The sequence below is a fragment of the Ptychodera flava genome, chromosome 9 (genome assembly GCF_041260155.1).
Source record: "Ptychodera flava strain L36383 chromosome 9, AS_Pfla_20210202, whole genome shotgun sequence".
Taxonomy (NCBI): Eukaryota; Metazoa; Hemichordata; class Enteropneusta; family Ptychoderidae; genus Ptychodera; species Ptychodera flava.
Genome location: NC_091936.1, coordinates 1205119 through 1217760, shown reverse-complemented (window position 1 = coordinate 1217760; position 12642 = coordinate 1205119). Strand labels below are relative to the sequence as shown.

The window sequence follows — 12642 nt, the reverse complement described above, 5'->3', positions numbered from 1 at the left end:
CAGTGAATCCTTTTTGCAATATGAATATGATGAGAAACTAAATTTTTATTTTACTTGGCCTTATACATGGGATTTTATAGACAGCTGACTTATACATGGTAGTCAATAGTGGTGTAAACTAAAAAGTCCTCTAACATGGCCAAATTTGATCGCATTGTGAAACAAATCGACGTGCATCTGTATGGGGTAGGGTACTATCCTTGTGCAAAGTTTGAAAGAAATTGACCAGGGCATGTCTGAGATATCTGCGTGAACAGATGGACGAATGCACACACGGACGCAGGCACGCACACACGGACATGACCAAACCTATAAGTCCCCCCCCCCCACGATGTCCGTGGGGACTAATTAGACAGACCACAAAGTCAATGAGCAACATACAGCTGAAAGACTATTTTTCACATTGCGATTTTAAGCCCATTTTTATGAGAAAAGGGACATGTATATGTATATGGAGAAAAAAGCAGAAGACATGTTTGTAAATTGTTTGTTAAGTGACAATCATATATGACTCTCTTGAAATTTTGTGGTTATAAGGTATAACAGTAGTGTAAGAATAATGAGGTTAGAATAAGTTAGTCAAGCTAAGTTGACAGTAATTAAGATTACAAAATTATACACTAAGCTGAGGAAATCTGAATGAAATAAATGTTGAAAAGTAGCAAAGTCATGGTCATCTTTTGTCTAATACCTTGTGTAAGTTCATGAACTTTACATAAATCTTGCTATAGATTTGTTGCTAATGGGCAATGTGTTTCAGATCATTTGAGAGCAATCCATCCATGACAGGTTTAAATTGTAATATACTTCTATTTAAAGGAGAGAAACTTCTCAAATAATTTTTTTCCCTGTAATTTCCTGTGAGAACACATGGACATGCTTAGGACTCTATGCTGGTGCTACCTTGATAACTAACCTACAACTTGTAACGTCATTGTCTAACCTGTTCACCCCAATTTCATGTAGACAGGTCCACACTCACCATTGATAACAATGGGTTTGGGCCATACCATGGTAGTGAAAGACTGTAACATGAGAGGTCGTGGATACTTAATCTCAGGAATGTCAAAGTCTGTATATTGACTCAAGGATGTTTACATAGCAAATGCTTAGGGTCATCTCAAAAGTGAGAATCTAAACTATGAAATATGGTTTTTTTTTATTGCTTTTGATACCCAAAAGAGCATAGAAATCTCTTATACTTTGAATCAGCCATCCTGCATATTTCTAACATTCATCAAAACCTCATTTCTGTTCCAAAACTCATAAAACAGTCCACAATGCAGGATTGGTGTACATTCCAAAACTACATATATGAAAGACCCCTAAAATCAATTAGTTAAAAAGGGGGGTTAGAAATTTCCCAAAACTATATAACCTCCGCTCCGTTTGGCTCCATTTTTCGGAATTGGAACCTTGGAACCAGTCTATGTATCGGTACCAAATATCAACGCAGTCTGTTCAGCAGTTTTTGACTTTTTGTCGTTTACGGAAATGGACGACATCAAACACCGGTTGAAACCACCTCTATATCACAACTTCCAGTTGTGATAAAAATTGCCCCAAAAATTCAAAATTCCAGATTTCATCATTATTTCAATAAATATCATTTAGTTCATCTAGAGAAACCTGTATATCAAATTTCAAAGCTATCAGATCAGTAGTTTTGGAAATACACATTTTTTGACCAAAAATGGCTAAAATAGCCCCAAAAATACAAAACTATAGATTTCATGAGAAATTAAATATATATTACTTAGCTCATCTCTAAAAACCAGTATACCAAATTTCAAAGCTATCAGACCAGTACTTTTTGAGAAATACATTTTTTGACTAAAAATGGCAAAAATTGCCCCCCAAAATAAAAATTGCAGATTTCATCATAATTTCAAAAAATCAAATTTAGTTCATCTATAGAAACCTGTATACCAAATTTCAAAGCTATCAGATGAGTAGTTTTGGAAATACACCAAAAATGGCAAAAATTGCCCCAAAAATACAAAATTGCTGATTTCATCATAATTTCAATAAATATCATTTAGTTCATGTGTAGGAACCTCTTTACCAAATTTCAAAGCTATCAGATAAGTAGTTTTGGATATAAACATTTTTTGACCAAAAATGGCAAAAATTGCCCAAAAATACAAAATTACAGATTTCATCGGAAATTCAATATATTTTACTTAGTGCATCTATAGAAACCTGTATACCAAATTTCAAAACTATCAGACTAGTTCCTTTTTAGAACTACATTTTTTGACTAAAAATGGCAAAAATTGCCTTAAAAATGCAAATTTGCATATTTCTGCACAATTTGAACAAATCTGAAGTAGATCATCCCAAGGGACATATGTACCAAATATCAAAGCTATCTGACCGGTTGTTTTGAAGAAGAAGATTTTTAAAGTTTTTTTTACCAAAAATGACAAAAATTACCTTAAAAATACAAACATGCAAATTTCAAACAATTTGAACAAATCTGACTGAAGTCACCCTAAGTAAACTGCATGTAAAATTTCAAAGCAATCGGACAAGCGGTTTCAGAGAAGATTTTTTTACCAAAAACAGCAAAAATGCCCCAAAAATACAAATATGCAAATTTCACCACGATTTGAACAACCTTAAGTGAGGTCATCCCAAGTGAACTGCATATAAAATTTCAATGCAATTGGACTTGCGATTTCAGAGGAGAAGGCAATTGTTGATGGACGAGGACGACGACGGACGACGACGGCAACGGACAACAACGGAAAATCAACCTATTTGATAAGCTCCGCGTCGCTGACAGCGGAGCTAAAAATTTGAAGGAATTGCTGTTTGATTTAAAAGTCATGAAAAACAAGTTCAGCTCAATCCGAACATTTGACTTTCCCACATTATACACCACAATTCCCCACGATAAACTTAATACAAGGCTGTCATCTCTTGTTAAACATGCTTTTCTGCATAAAAATGGCAGTAGAAGGTAACAATACATTACCATCAAACAGAGATCAGGTTATTTCAGTAATAACATGGATGCCCAGCATAAATACACAGATGAAGAAATTATTAAAATGCTTAATTTCTTAATCAACAACATATTTGTTAAGTTTGGAGGTATGAGATTTTACAACAATCTATTGGCATATCAATGGGTACATATTGTGCACCCCTTCTTGCTGACTTATTTCTGTATTCATATGAAGCAGAGTTCCTACAATCTCTCTGCAAAGCTGGGTCTAAAAAACTTGCAAGGCGTTTTAACAACACGCACAGATATATTGATGATCTGATTAGTCTAGACAATCAAGACATATCAAATTACTTACATCATATTTACCCTGATGAGTTGGAAATCAAAGAAACAACTGAGGGTAAAAACTCTGCTTCATATCTTGATCTGTTCCTACAAGTGGGTACTAATGGGCTACACACTAAGCTGTATGACAAAAGGGATGATTTTGATTTTGAAATCATAAATTATCCCCACTTGTCAAGTAATATTCCGTCTGCGCCTGCTTATGGTGTGTATGTGTCTCAACTTCTCAGGTATAGTAGGGCTTGTGATTCCTACACTGATTTTCAACTGAGACACAGCTCATTGGCATCAAAATTACTTAGACAAGGATACACAACAAAAAGACTCGTTAGGACTTTCAAAAAGTTCTAAGGTCAATATAACAACATTGTGGCCAAATATAACACCTCGGTCACTCAAATGATTAATGACAGCATTCCCGGCTTTGACTTATTACAGTGATTCATATCCTGTATCATTTCATACAATATTTGGACAATTTTGGGACCAATCCTGACAGATGAAGCACAACACTGGGTTTGGGGACAAAGTGAAGGACCTTAATATCTAAAATTGAGACATTAAAAACAAACTTAAAGGAGAAGAGATGTGTCTACCTCATATCCATCCATTGCCATTGTTGCTAGGTAGTTTGGATCTTGTTTATTCCATGCTAATCTCAGCAATGGATGGTGTTGTGGATCTTCATAAATGATGGTAGAATGTTCTAAATGACGCAAATCAAACATTCGAACAGAGCCATCTGCTCCTACTGATGCAAACATATCGCGGCCACCTCCTGCCCGGCTAAATGCAATATCATACACCTTTGAAAAGAAGAAAAGACATCAATAATTAAGGTTACTGCAACTAATGTATAGTCTGAAATATTACCAAGTGTGATGACAAAATGTTGGTGTCAAAATGAACAAGCGACCAATCTGCCGATATACATCTGCTGTGTGTACTGTGTGGAGAATAACTATTTGTGACAAGGGTGTTGTTGAAGGTCGCCGAAATTGTGTGACTACCAAATTCAAAAGGAAAGGGAGAAGTGGTTAGCAACTAAAAAATGTTGTGACTAAAATGCTGAAAGTACTTTATCTGCGTACCAACATTGAACCAAATTGGTTCAGGGAAAGTTGAGTTATGGTTCGAAAAAATGAAAACATCATAACAAAGTGGACCCCATGGCCATATTGGGTTGTATTGCAAAATAAATTGACGAGCATATGTAAGCCACAGTACTTTATCCTTGCACACACTTTGAAAAAAATTGGCTCAGGGGTGATAAAGAAACGCCTTCTGACCAGTGTTCCCCCTAAGGCTTATTTGCGTGCTAGTTGCGCTGTGTCTTCGACTGCTCTGGCAGTGAAATTTCATGTTTTGCACAACTTTAGTCTCCGTCATTTCGATCGGGGGGGGGGGGAGACCTGTGAGGCAATCAGGCATATCTCATGAGACCTTCAAACAACCAAGATGAAGTTCAAAGTGTAGTGACAGATAATTAAGTGATCCCAAATCCACTGCTAAACAAAGAGCTGGCATGGTAGGGGACGTTTTTGAATTCATGGCAGACGAAAGTTGGAACGACAAAGTCAGCAACATGGTAACTTGTGAGTGAGTATAGATATATTCACTGAATTTTCAAAACATTTGTGAGATATGTCATTCATTATTCTTGCCAACTTTACACGTTTGAGACCGTTTAGTAGTAACTGATTAGCACCTTTTGTAGCATATAGTGGCACATCATTGAATATGAGTCAATCACTCTCAAGTGTATTGTTAATATTGTTGTAGGCAACTAAATTTAAGTTCATTAAATTCATTTTGGCTGTTTTTGATTATAAACAAAAGGTTGTGAAGTGTCCTTTCCTTTCTCTAAAAGCAGCTAAACAGTGTTTAAATCAAAGCACACACAAAAGTAAATTTTTGCTTCTGGCCTTTGGTCCCCCCTTCCAGACCACCCCCTCGGCCGCCGGGGCGGCCGCCATGCCGTTCAGGCAACAAGTTACTAACCCTCTCAAAACCTTAGAGGGAACACTGCTGCTAATGGATGGACTGACTGACATGTAACTGACTAAAAGTTACATGAAATGACAGACTCGTTATTAAAAGCTGAAACTGGTAAAATTCCATCACTGGAAAAATATCCATCATCAGATTCATCACAGTATAAGTGTGTACCATTGCTATCAACGGGAAAGTCATGACTGCATGGTAGCTCTGAAGAAGCTGTATCGTGTGAAAATACAGTTACAGGTGGAGTTCAATAACTGGAACTACCTTCGGGTTCAATGATAGACTGAGTACAGGCGGCTTTCATGGAAACATGAATTATATGGACACTTGGTTTTACTGTGATCAGCGCTTTTATTGCGGAATTTCAAACATGGCTACAGATATGTCTGAATTTGCATTTGTTACCATCCTGGTAAGAGCCATCGTTGTTGAAGGACCATCAGTACTGAGAACGGTCGGACGAACTGGATCATGTCTTAGGTCTCGCCTTTTCTGCAGCCCCAAGGAAGAGAAATACCTCTTTCAGGTTGCTTGGCTCATCACCCCAATTCCGGCAACCACATTCTATGTCCTGCAAGTACGCTCCATGGTATTTTGAAACTGCATCCCATGGGTAGAAGGCAGCGTATTCATGAGATCATTGAGGAGGCGTAGACGGTGAGACTTCTCTGTCTCGTTAGTGTTATCAGATAGTAAGATGGAGGTAAACCCTTCGACTAACTCATTGGTGGTCATGGAATCGCAAGTCATTTCCCTACCAGATCCGCTGGGACGGGGCTGTGCTGCCATTTGGGGCCAGTCGACCGGGAAGGTACCATTGTCCTTTCTTGTCTGATAACATTTAGACTTACCGCTGGGTTTCTGTGGAGTCGAGCTATTCCCTTGCAGTGCTGGGGTATGAACTGTTGCTGAGTGACTTGCAATTGCTGTTGCAGAAAATTACCGGCCTTCATTAGATCATGCAATTGTGATATGTCTGTTGGCAAGTTTCATGATTGGGATGTGGCTGCTGGCAGAGGGTAAGATATAGCAAGTTGGGTGACGTCAGCTGCGCTTGGCGCTTTTGGTTGGAGACTTCGAATTTCCTCCCTCATGTCGGTGGACATAGTTGCGAGAATGCAGTGCGTAAGTCGGAAACGTCTTTATGCAACGAGGAACTTGGTGTGGCGACGCCATTGTACAATAAAAATCAACAGTTTGCTTTTGATGCTTATGAAAGGAGGGTGGATGTACTGACAGTTCATCGTTGTTGATGTCAATACTATATGCATCCGACAACTGTTTTATGTATTGTTTACAAGTTTACCTGGTACTGTTGTTCTATTTCCACAAATTCTGCATGATCCAGTAATATGCACTAGATGTCCCTTAACCCTTTTCCTGCCAGACAGTATTAACCCCTTGACTACCAAGGTCAATGTATTCCTATATACCGGGCCCCTTATGTAAATATTGATAAAATCTAGGATGTTGTCATTGCATCAACACTGCTTAGAGTAAAAATTAAGTAAGTACCAATAAACCATATATTTTCTGAATCAGCATGAAATTTCCCACTTTTTCATACATAAGTTTTGTATTTCCAGGTCACGTGACTGGTTACATGACTCATCATGTGACCAGAGTTGGCAAAGAATATGCTGGGGAAGAATATTTGAAGCATCAGGACGTGTTTTGAATCCATAAAATGACGCAAATTTGAATACAGTTGCAATTTTCATGGCTTTGTCTTTACATATATGTAATAATAATTACCCTTTACTAAAGTTTACATATGTAACTGTTTAAGATTTTTCTCACAAAAGGCAGAGTAAATGAACCACAACCATCAGCATCTGACAAAATTCTGTATTTGAATATCAACACATTTTATTTGAAAATACCTGCTTTATGTCTTCCTTGCAGAAACATGTATCTAAAATGGTTATGATTTATCAAAAAACAATTCACAATATTTTAAATACATTTTAGGGAACAACATATCACATGGTCAATCACAGGACCAGTCATGTGACCAGTCATATTGACAATATGGCTGCTATAAAATTTCACTGGGTTATAGTAAAAAAATATATTTCCTCTAGTTTCATTCACAGAATACATTGTTAATAGAACATATTTACATAATTATAATTTGTTTTCAATAAATAAATATTTCATTTCACTAAAAAATACAAACCATAAAAATCTGCGCGATCGTCAGTACTTCTGAAAACTCTTAACAATCAGCACGACGCTTCTGTGATCAGCCTGACCTTTCAGGGTTGAGGTCATGGGTCACGACATTTGCTTCCAGATTTTGGCCGTACTTTGACGTACGGGGGCGCAATCACATTCAGGCCAGATCAGAATACATCTATCTTAGTCGCGCTGTGTGCCGATGCCAAAATTACGGGAATTTTAGGGGCAAAAACGAAGCAAATAAGCCTATTTAACTGTGCTGGATATTTCCGGCACTAAAGGTATATGGTAATTCAATATGGCGCCGGATATATCCGGCGTTCAAGGTAGTCAAGGGGTTAAGACTATTACTTCCCCATCAGCCAAGTCAGTAAAAAGCAATATTGAGCCCAAACATGACTTTGCTTGGTATGTTATACATCTTTAGTCCAAAAAAATCAAGTTTACAGTACTTATGTTTTCAACAGCTTTCAAATGTACAGTATTATGTTAAAATACACCATATGGAATATGTTGTGTTTCATTAATTTTTATCATCTTGACCTGATGGTGAAATATGGACTTGGCAGGAAAAGGGTTAAAGTGTTTTGGCGGGCAATATTGTACATCTCAGCTGACAAAATTTTCAGTTTTGGCGCCATTTGGTACCGTCAATGGGACAACAACAGACTTGGTGACCATGGTGACATTGCATTACAGCATGCCAATCAAGATGACTCACCTGATGACGACGTTAATTCTGAAGCTGCAAATTAAATTCCGAAGACATGTCTGTACATCGAAACGATCATACACATACACAAGTCATCGTTGATGACACAGTCCCCACTTGTAAATGGGTACTTTGATTACAGGTCCTAAGAGAGGATAGAGTCCTCTTCATTTAAGGTCTGTGATAAAAATACTTTTGAATAAATTCGCTTGATACATGTCTGAGTTATGGTTCAGGACATGAAAAAATCGTAAAAAAATGGCCACATGGCAGCAATATTGGATCGTATCACAAACAAATCAATGTGAATATGTATGACAGAGGTCAATGTCCTTGTACCAACTTTGAATAAAATTGGTTGAGATATGCCTGAGTTATAGCTTTGTATATGAAAAAATCATAACAAAATGGTCGCAGGCAGCCATATTGGATTGTATCACAAAACGAATCAATTTGAATATGTATGACATAGGTCAATGTCTTTGTACCAATTTTGAATAAAAGCGGTTGAGATATGCCTGAGTTATGGCTCTGTACATGAAAAAATTGTAACAAAATGGCCGCACGGCAGCCATATTGGATCGTATCACATAACAAATAAACGCGCATATGTATGACATTGGTCAATGTCCTTGTACCAACTTTGAATAAATTGGCTTGATACATGTCTGAGTTATGGTGCAGGACATGAAAAAAAACATAACAAAATGGCCACACGGCGGCCATATTGGATCGTATCACAAAACAAATTGATGTGCATATGTAGTACATAGGTTAATGTCCTTCTACCAACTTTGAATAAAATTGGTTGAAACATGCCTGAGTTATGGCTTTGTACATGAAAAAATCGTAATAAAATGGCCACCGGGCGGCCATATTTGATTGTATCACAAAACAAATCGACGTGCATATGTATGACATACGTCAATGTCCTTGTACCAACTTTGAATAAAATCGGTTGAGATATGATTGAGTTATGGCTGTGTACATGAAAAATTGTAACATATGGCTGCATGGCAGCCATATTGGATCGTATCACAAAATTGACGTGCATATCTATGACATTGGTCAAAAACAGAGAGATGTAGATACTTACTTCTTTATCATGTGCAATAAGCTGTGTTTTGACATGTCCAGAGACCAGGTTGACTCTTCCAAGTACTTGACCTGTTTCCAACCCCCAAATGGTACATGTTGTGTCTATACTTGATGTGCCAAGCAAATTTGGATCCACTTCATTCCAGTCAAATGATGTCAATGGAGCACAAAAATCTGAATTTTTATTCTGAATGTAAAGAAATATGTGTGTTATCTGTAAACTTCAAAAAATAGTGACAACTTCACTGTTTGCTCCCATATAGTTATCAAAACAAGTCAACAATTGTATGAAACATGGACATACATATACAGACAGACTGACATACACAGACTGGCACAGAGTGATGACATTGACCCCAAGTGTGCCTTGGCCCATGGAGAGTGATAAAGATATAACAAACAGCTGAATGTAATGATAAAATAGTTAAGTATAGGCCTATACAGGCACTGAGAGTGAATATGTTACAGCAATTTGATTAGTTTCTTTTCCTTTTCTACTTCTGTGATAATCTTTAAGAAAATCAATCTGCAAGGCAGTTTATGTATTGACAAATATGTTATCTTTTACAAGCACACAGTAAACTGTTCTTGATTTTTCATTTACAATATTTGACATAGACTGAAATACATAACATGCAACCAATGTTTACACTTTGCCCATACACCAGATACATGGAGAAATTTCAACATACAATCATTAACTCAGAAACCCTACAGGGAAAAGTAAACATTGTTTTGTTCCAGAACAGCTGGTTCATCCACATCTGGAACAACTTACAAACTTAACCAATTACACAAGGGATAAAGTTAAACTGTGGTGAACTTGACTATTCCTTTCAAATCCTTACCTAACTTGACATCTTAAACTAAAATACACTGCATGGTTTATTGTGCACAAAAAGACATCGGTCGGGGTGGACCATTTGATAAGGGATGGTGTCTGGAAGATCGATGAGGTACATTATCTTTTTTATCCGATCCATTGTACATTCTTTTTCCCCACTCTCCCACCTTTTCTTTTTGTCAAACCTTCTCTGGCTGAATTTTTTATTGGCATTTGTTTGGAATTTTTTCAAAATCTGCCAGGATTTTTTTACCTCATTTCAACACCAAATACAGTTTACCATATCAAATGCTTATTAAATCACCACATTATATACTCTTAGTTCCAGTAGGTATAAAATTACCAAAAAATAGCGTCAATGACACTGTAGCTCCCATCCTGGACTATTTAGTGTTTGTTCTCTGGTCAGATATTTGAACATGTGTGAAAGGGATAAAGTGCATGAAGTGAAAATACTTAAATGAAATGTACTGGAGACAGTGAAATATGTTTAATGTAATTATTCAGAATATAAAATGGAAAAAATACAGAATTAGATATATGGAATACTGTGATACAACCATTAACTCAACAAGTCATTTACAATGACATAGTCCCCACTTGTAATGGGAGTATTAGTCTTGATGGGGCAGGAAAATGTGGTCATTAAGAAGTATCACTGGAGTGTATATGTTGAGATCTATGGGCACATAGGTCTATGTCGTTGTTCCCAATTTGAAACACATGAGGCATGTCTAAGTTGTGGTTCTAAATCGGGAAAAAAGATCAGACCTCTAGCAGTATTGGCCAGCCAAGAAATACATATGCGCATTATAAATGAGGTACAAGATGTGACATCTTAAGGTCTAATATCCTATCAAAATTGGAGGGTATAGAACTTGTGGTTACTGAAATATGCATATATATGTATAATCAAGGTCAAAGGTCATCGAGGTCACATGACAGTTTGAAAAAAAAAATTATATTGCTAATTAATTCCTATATGCCAAAAAATCAGATCTCTAGCTCTATTCGCTTGCCCAGAATTAGATGTGTACATAATTAATGAGGTAAAGCGTGTGTTGTCATAAGGTTTCCCATCCTACTAAATACAAAGGACATAGTACTTGTGGTTACTTATTTATTGACATAAACATATATTTTAGGTAAAAGGTCATCGAGGTCACATGACATTTGGTCAAAAAATTTCTCTCCTATAGTTATCCCTATATACCAAAAATCAGACATCCAGTTCTATTGGCTCGCTCAGAATGAGATATGCGCATAATTATTGAGGTACAGTATGTGGCGTCATAAGGTGTCCAATCATACCAAACATGAAGGGTGTAGCACTTGTGGTTACCGAGTTATGGAAAAATATGTATATTTGAGGTCAAAGGTCACCGAGGTCACGTGACATTTTGTCAAAAAAATTGTTTTGCTAAGTTATCCCTATATACCAAAAAATCAGACCTCTAGCTCTATTGGCTCGCTCAAAATTAGATATGTGCATAATTAATGAGGTACAATATGTGGCGTCATAAGCTGTCCCATCATACCATACATGAAGGCTGTGGCACTTGTGGTTACTGAGTTATGGACAAATATGTATATTTGAGGTCAAAGGTCACCGAGGTCACGTGACATTTTGTCAAAAAAATTGTATTGCTAAGTTATCCCTATATACCAAAAATCAGACCTCTAGCTCTATTGGCTCGCTCAAAATTAGATATGTGCATAATTAATGAGGTACAATATGTGGCGTCATAAGGTGTCCCATCATACCATACATGAAGGCTGTAGCACTTGTGGTTACTGAGTTATGGACAAATATGTATATTTGAGGTGAAAGGTCACCGAGGTCACGTGACATTTTGTCAAAAAAATTGTATTGCTAAGTTATCCCTATATACCAAAAATCAGACCTCTAGCTCTATTGGCTCGCTCAAAATTAGATATGCACATAAGTAATGAGGTACAATATGTGGCGTCATAAGCTGTCCCATCATACCATACATGAAGGCTGTGGCACTTGTGGTTACTGAGTTATGGACAAATATGTATATTTGAGGTCAAAGGTCACCAAGGTCACGTGACATTTTGTCAAAAAAATTGTTTTGCTAAGTTATCCCTATATACCAAAAATCAGACCTCTAGCTCTATTGGCTCGCTCAAAATTAGATATGCGCATAATTAATGAGGTGCAATATGTGGCGTCATAAGCTGTCCCATCATACCATACATGAAGGCTGTAGCACTTGTGGTTACTGAGTTATGGACAAATATGTATATTTGAGATCAAAGGTCATCAAGGTCACATGACATTTTGTCAAAATATCTGAGATATCTGCGTGAACGGATGGACTCACGGATGGACGAACAGACGGACATGACCCAATCTATAAGCTCACTGGACTTCATCCGTGGGGACTAAAAATTGTGTCACTGCATCCTTTTTGCAATATGAATACGATGAGAAACTAAATTTTTATTTTTTGTGGCCTTATACATGGGAGTCTATGG

At 37.0% G+C, this 12642-nt stretch overlaps 1 protein-coding gene across 1 annotated transcript in view; it reads right to left on the bottom strand.

The window, feature by feature from the left end:
• The window catches only part of LOC139141352 (DDB1- and CUL4-associated factor 7), a 77190-nt gene that overhangs the window by 6709 nt on the left and 57839 nt on the right, over positions 1-12642 (bottom strand). The window contains exons 4-5 of the mRNA XM_070710986.1: positions 9295-9483; positions 3898-4107 (exon numbers count right to left, since the gene is read on the bottom strand). Coding sequence (XP_070567087.1) covers positions 3898-4107; positions 9295-9483 — 399 coding nt within the window. The remainder of the gene's footprint in view (positions 1-3897; positions 4108-9294; positions 9484-12642) is intronic.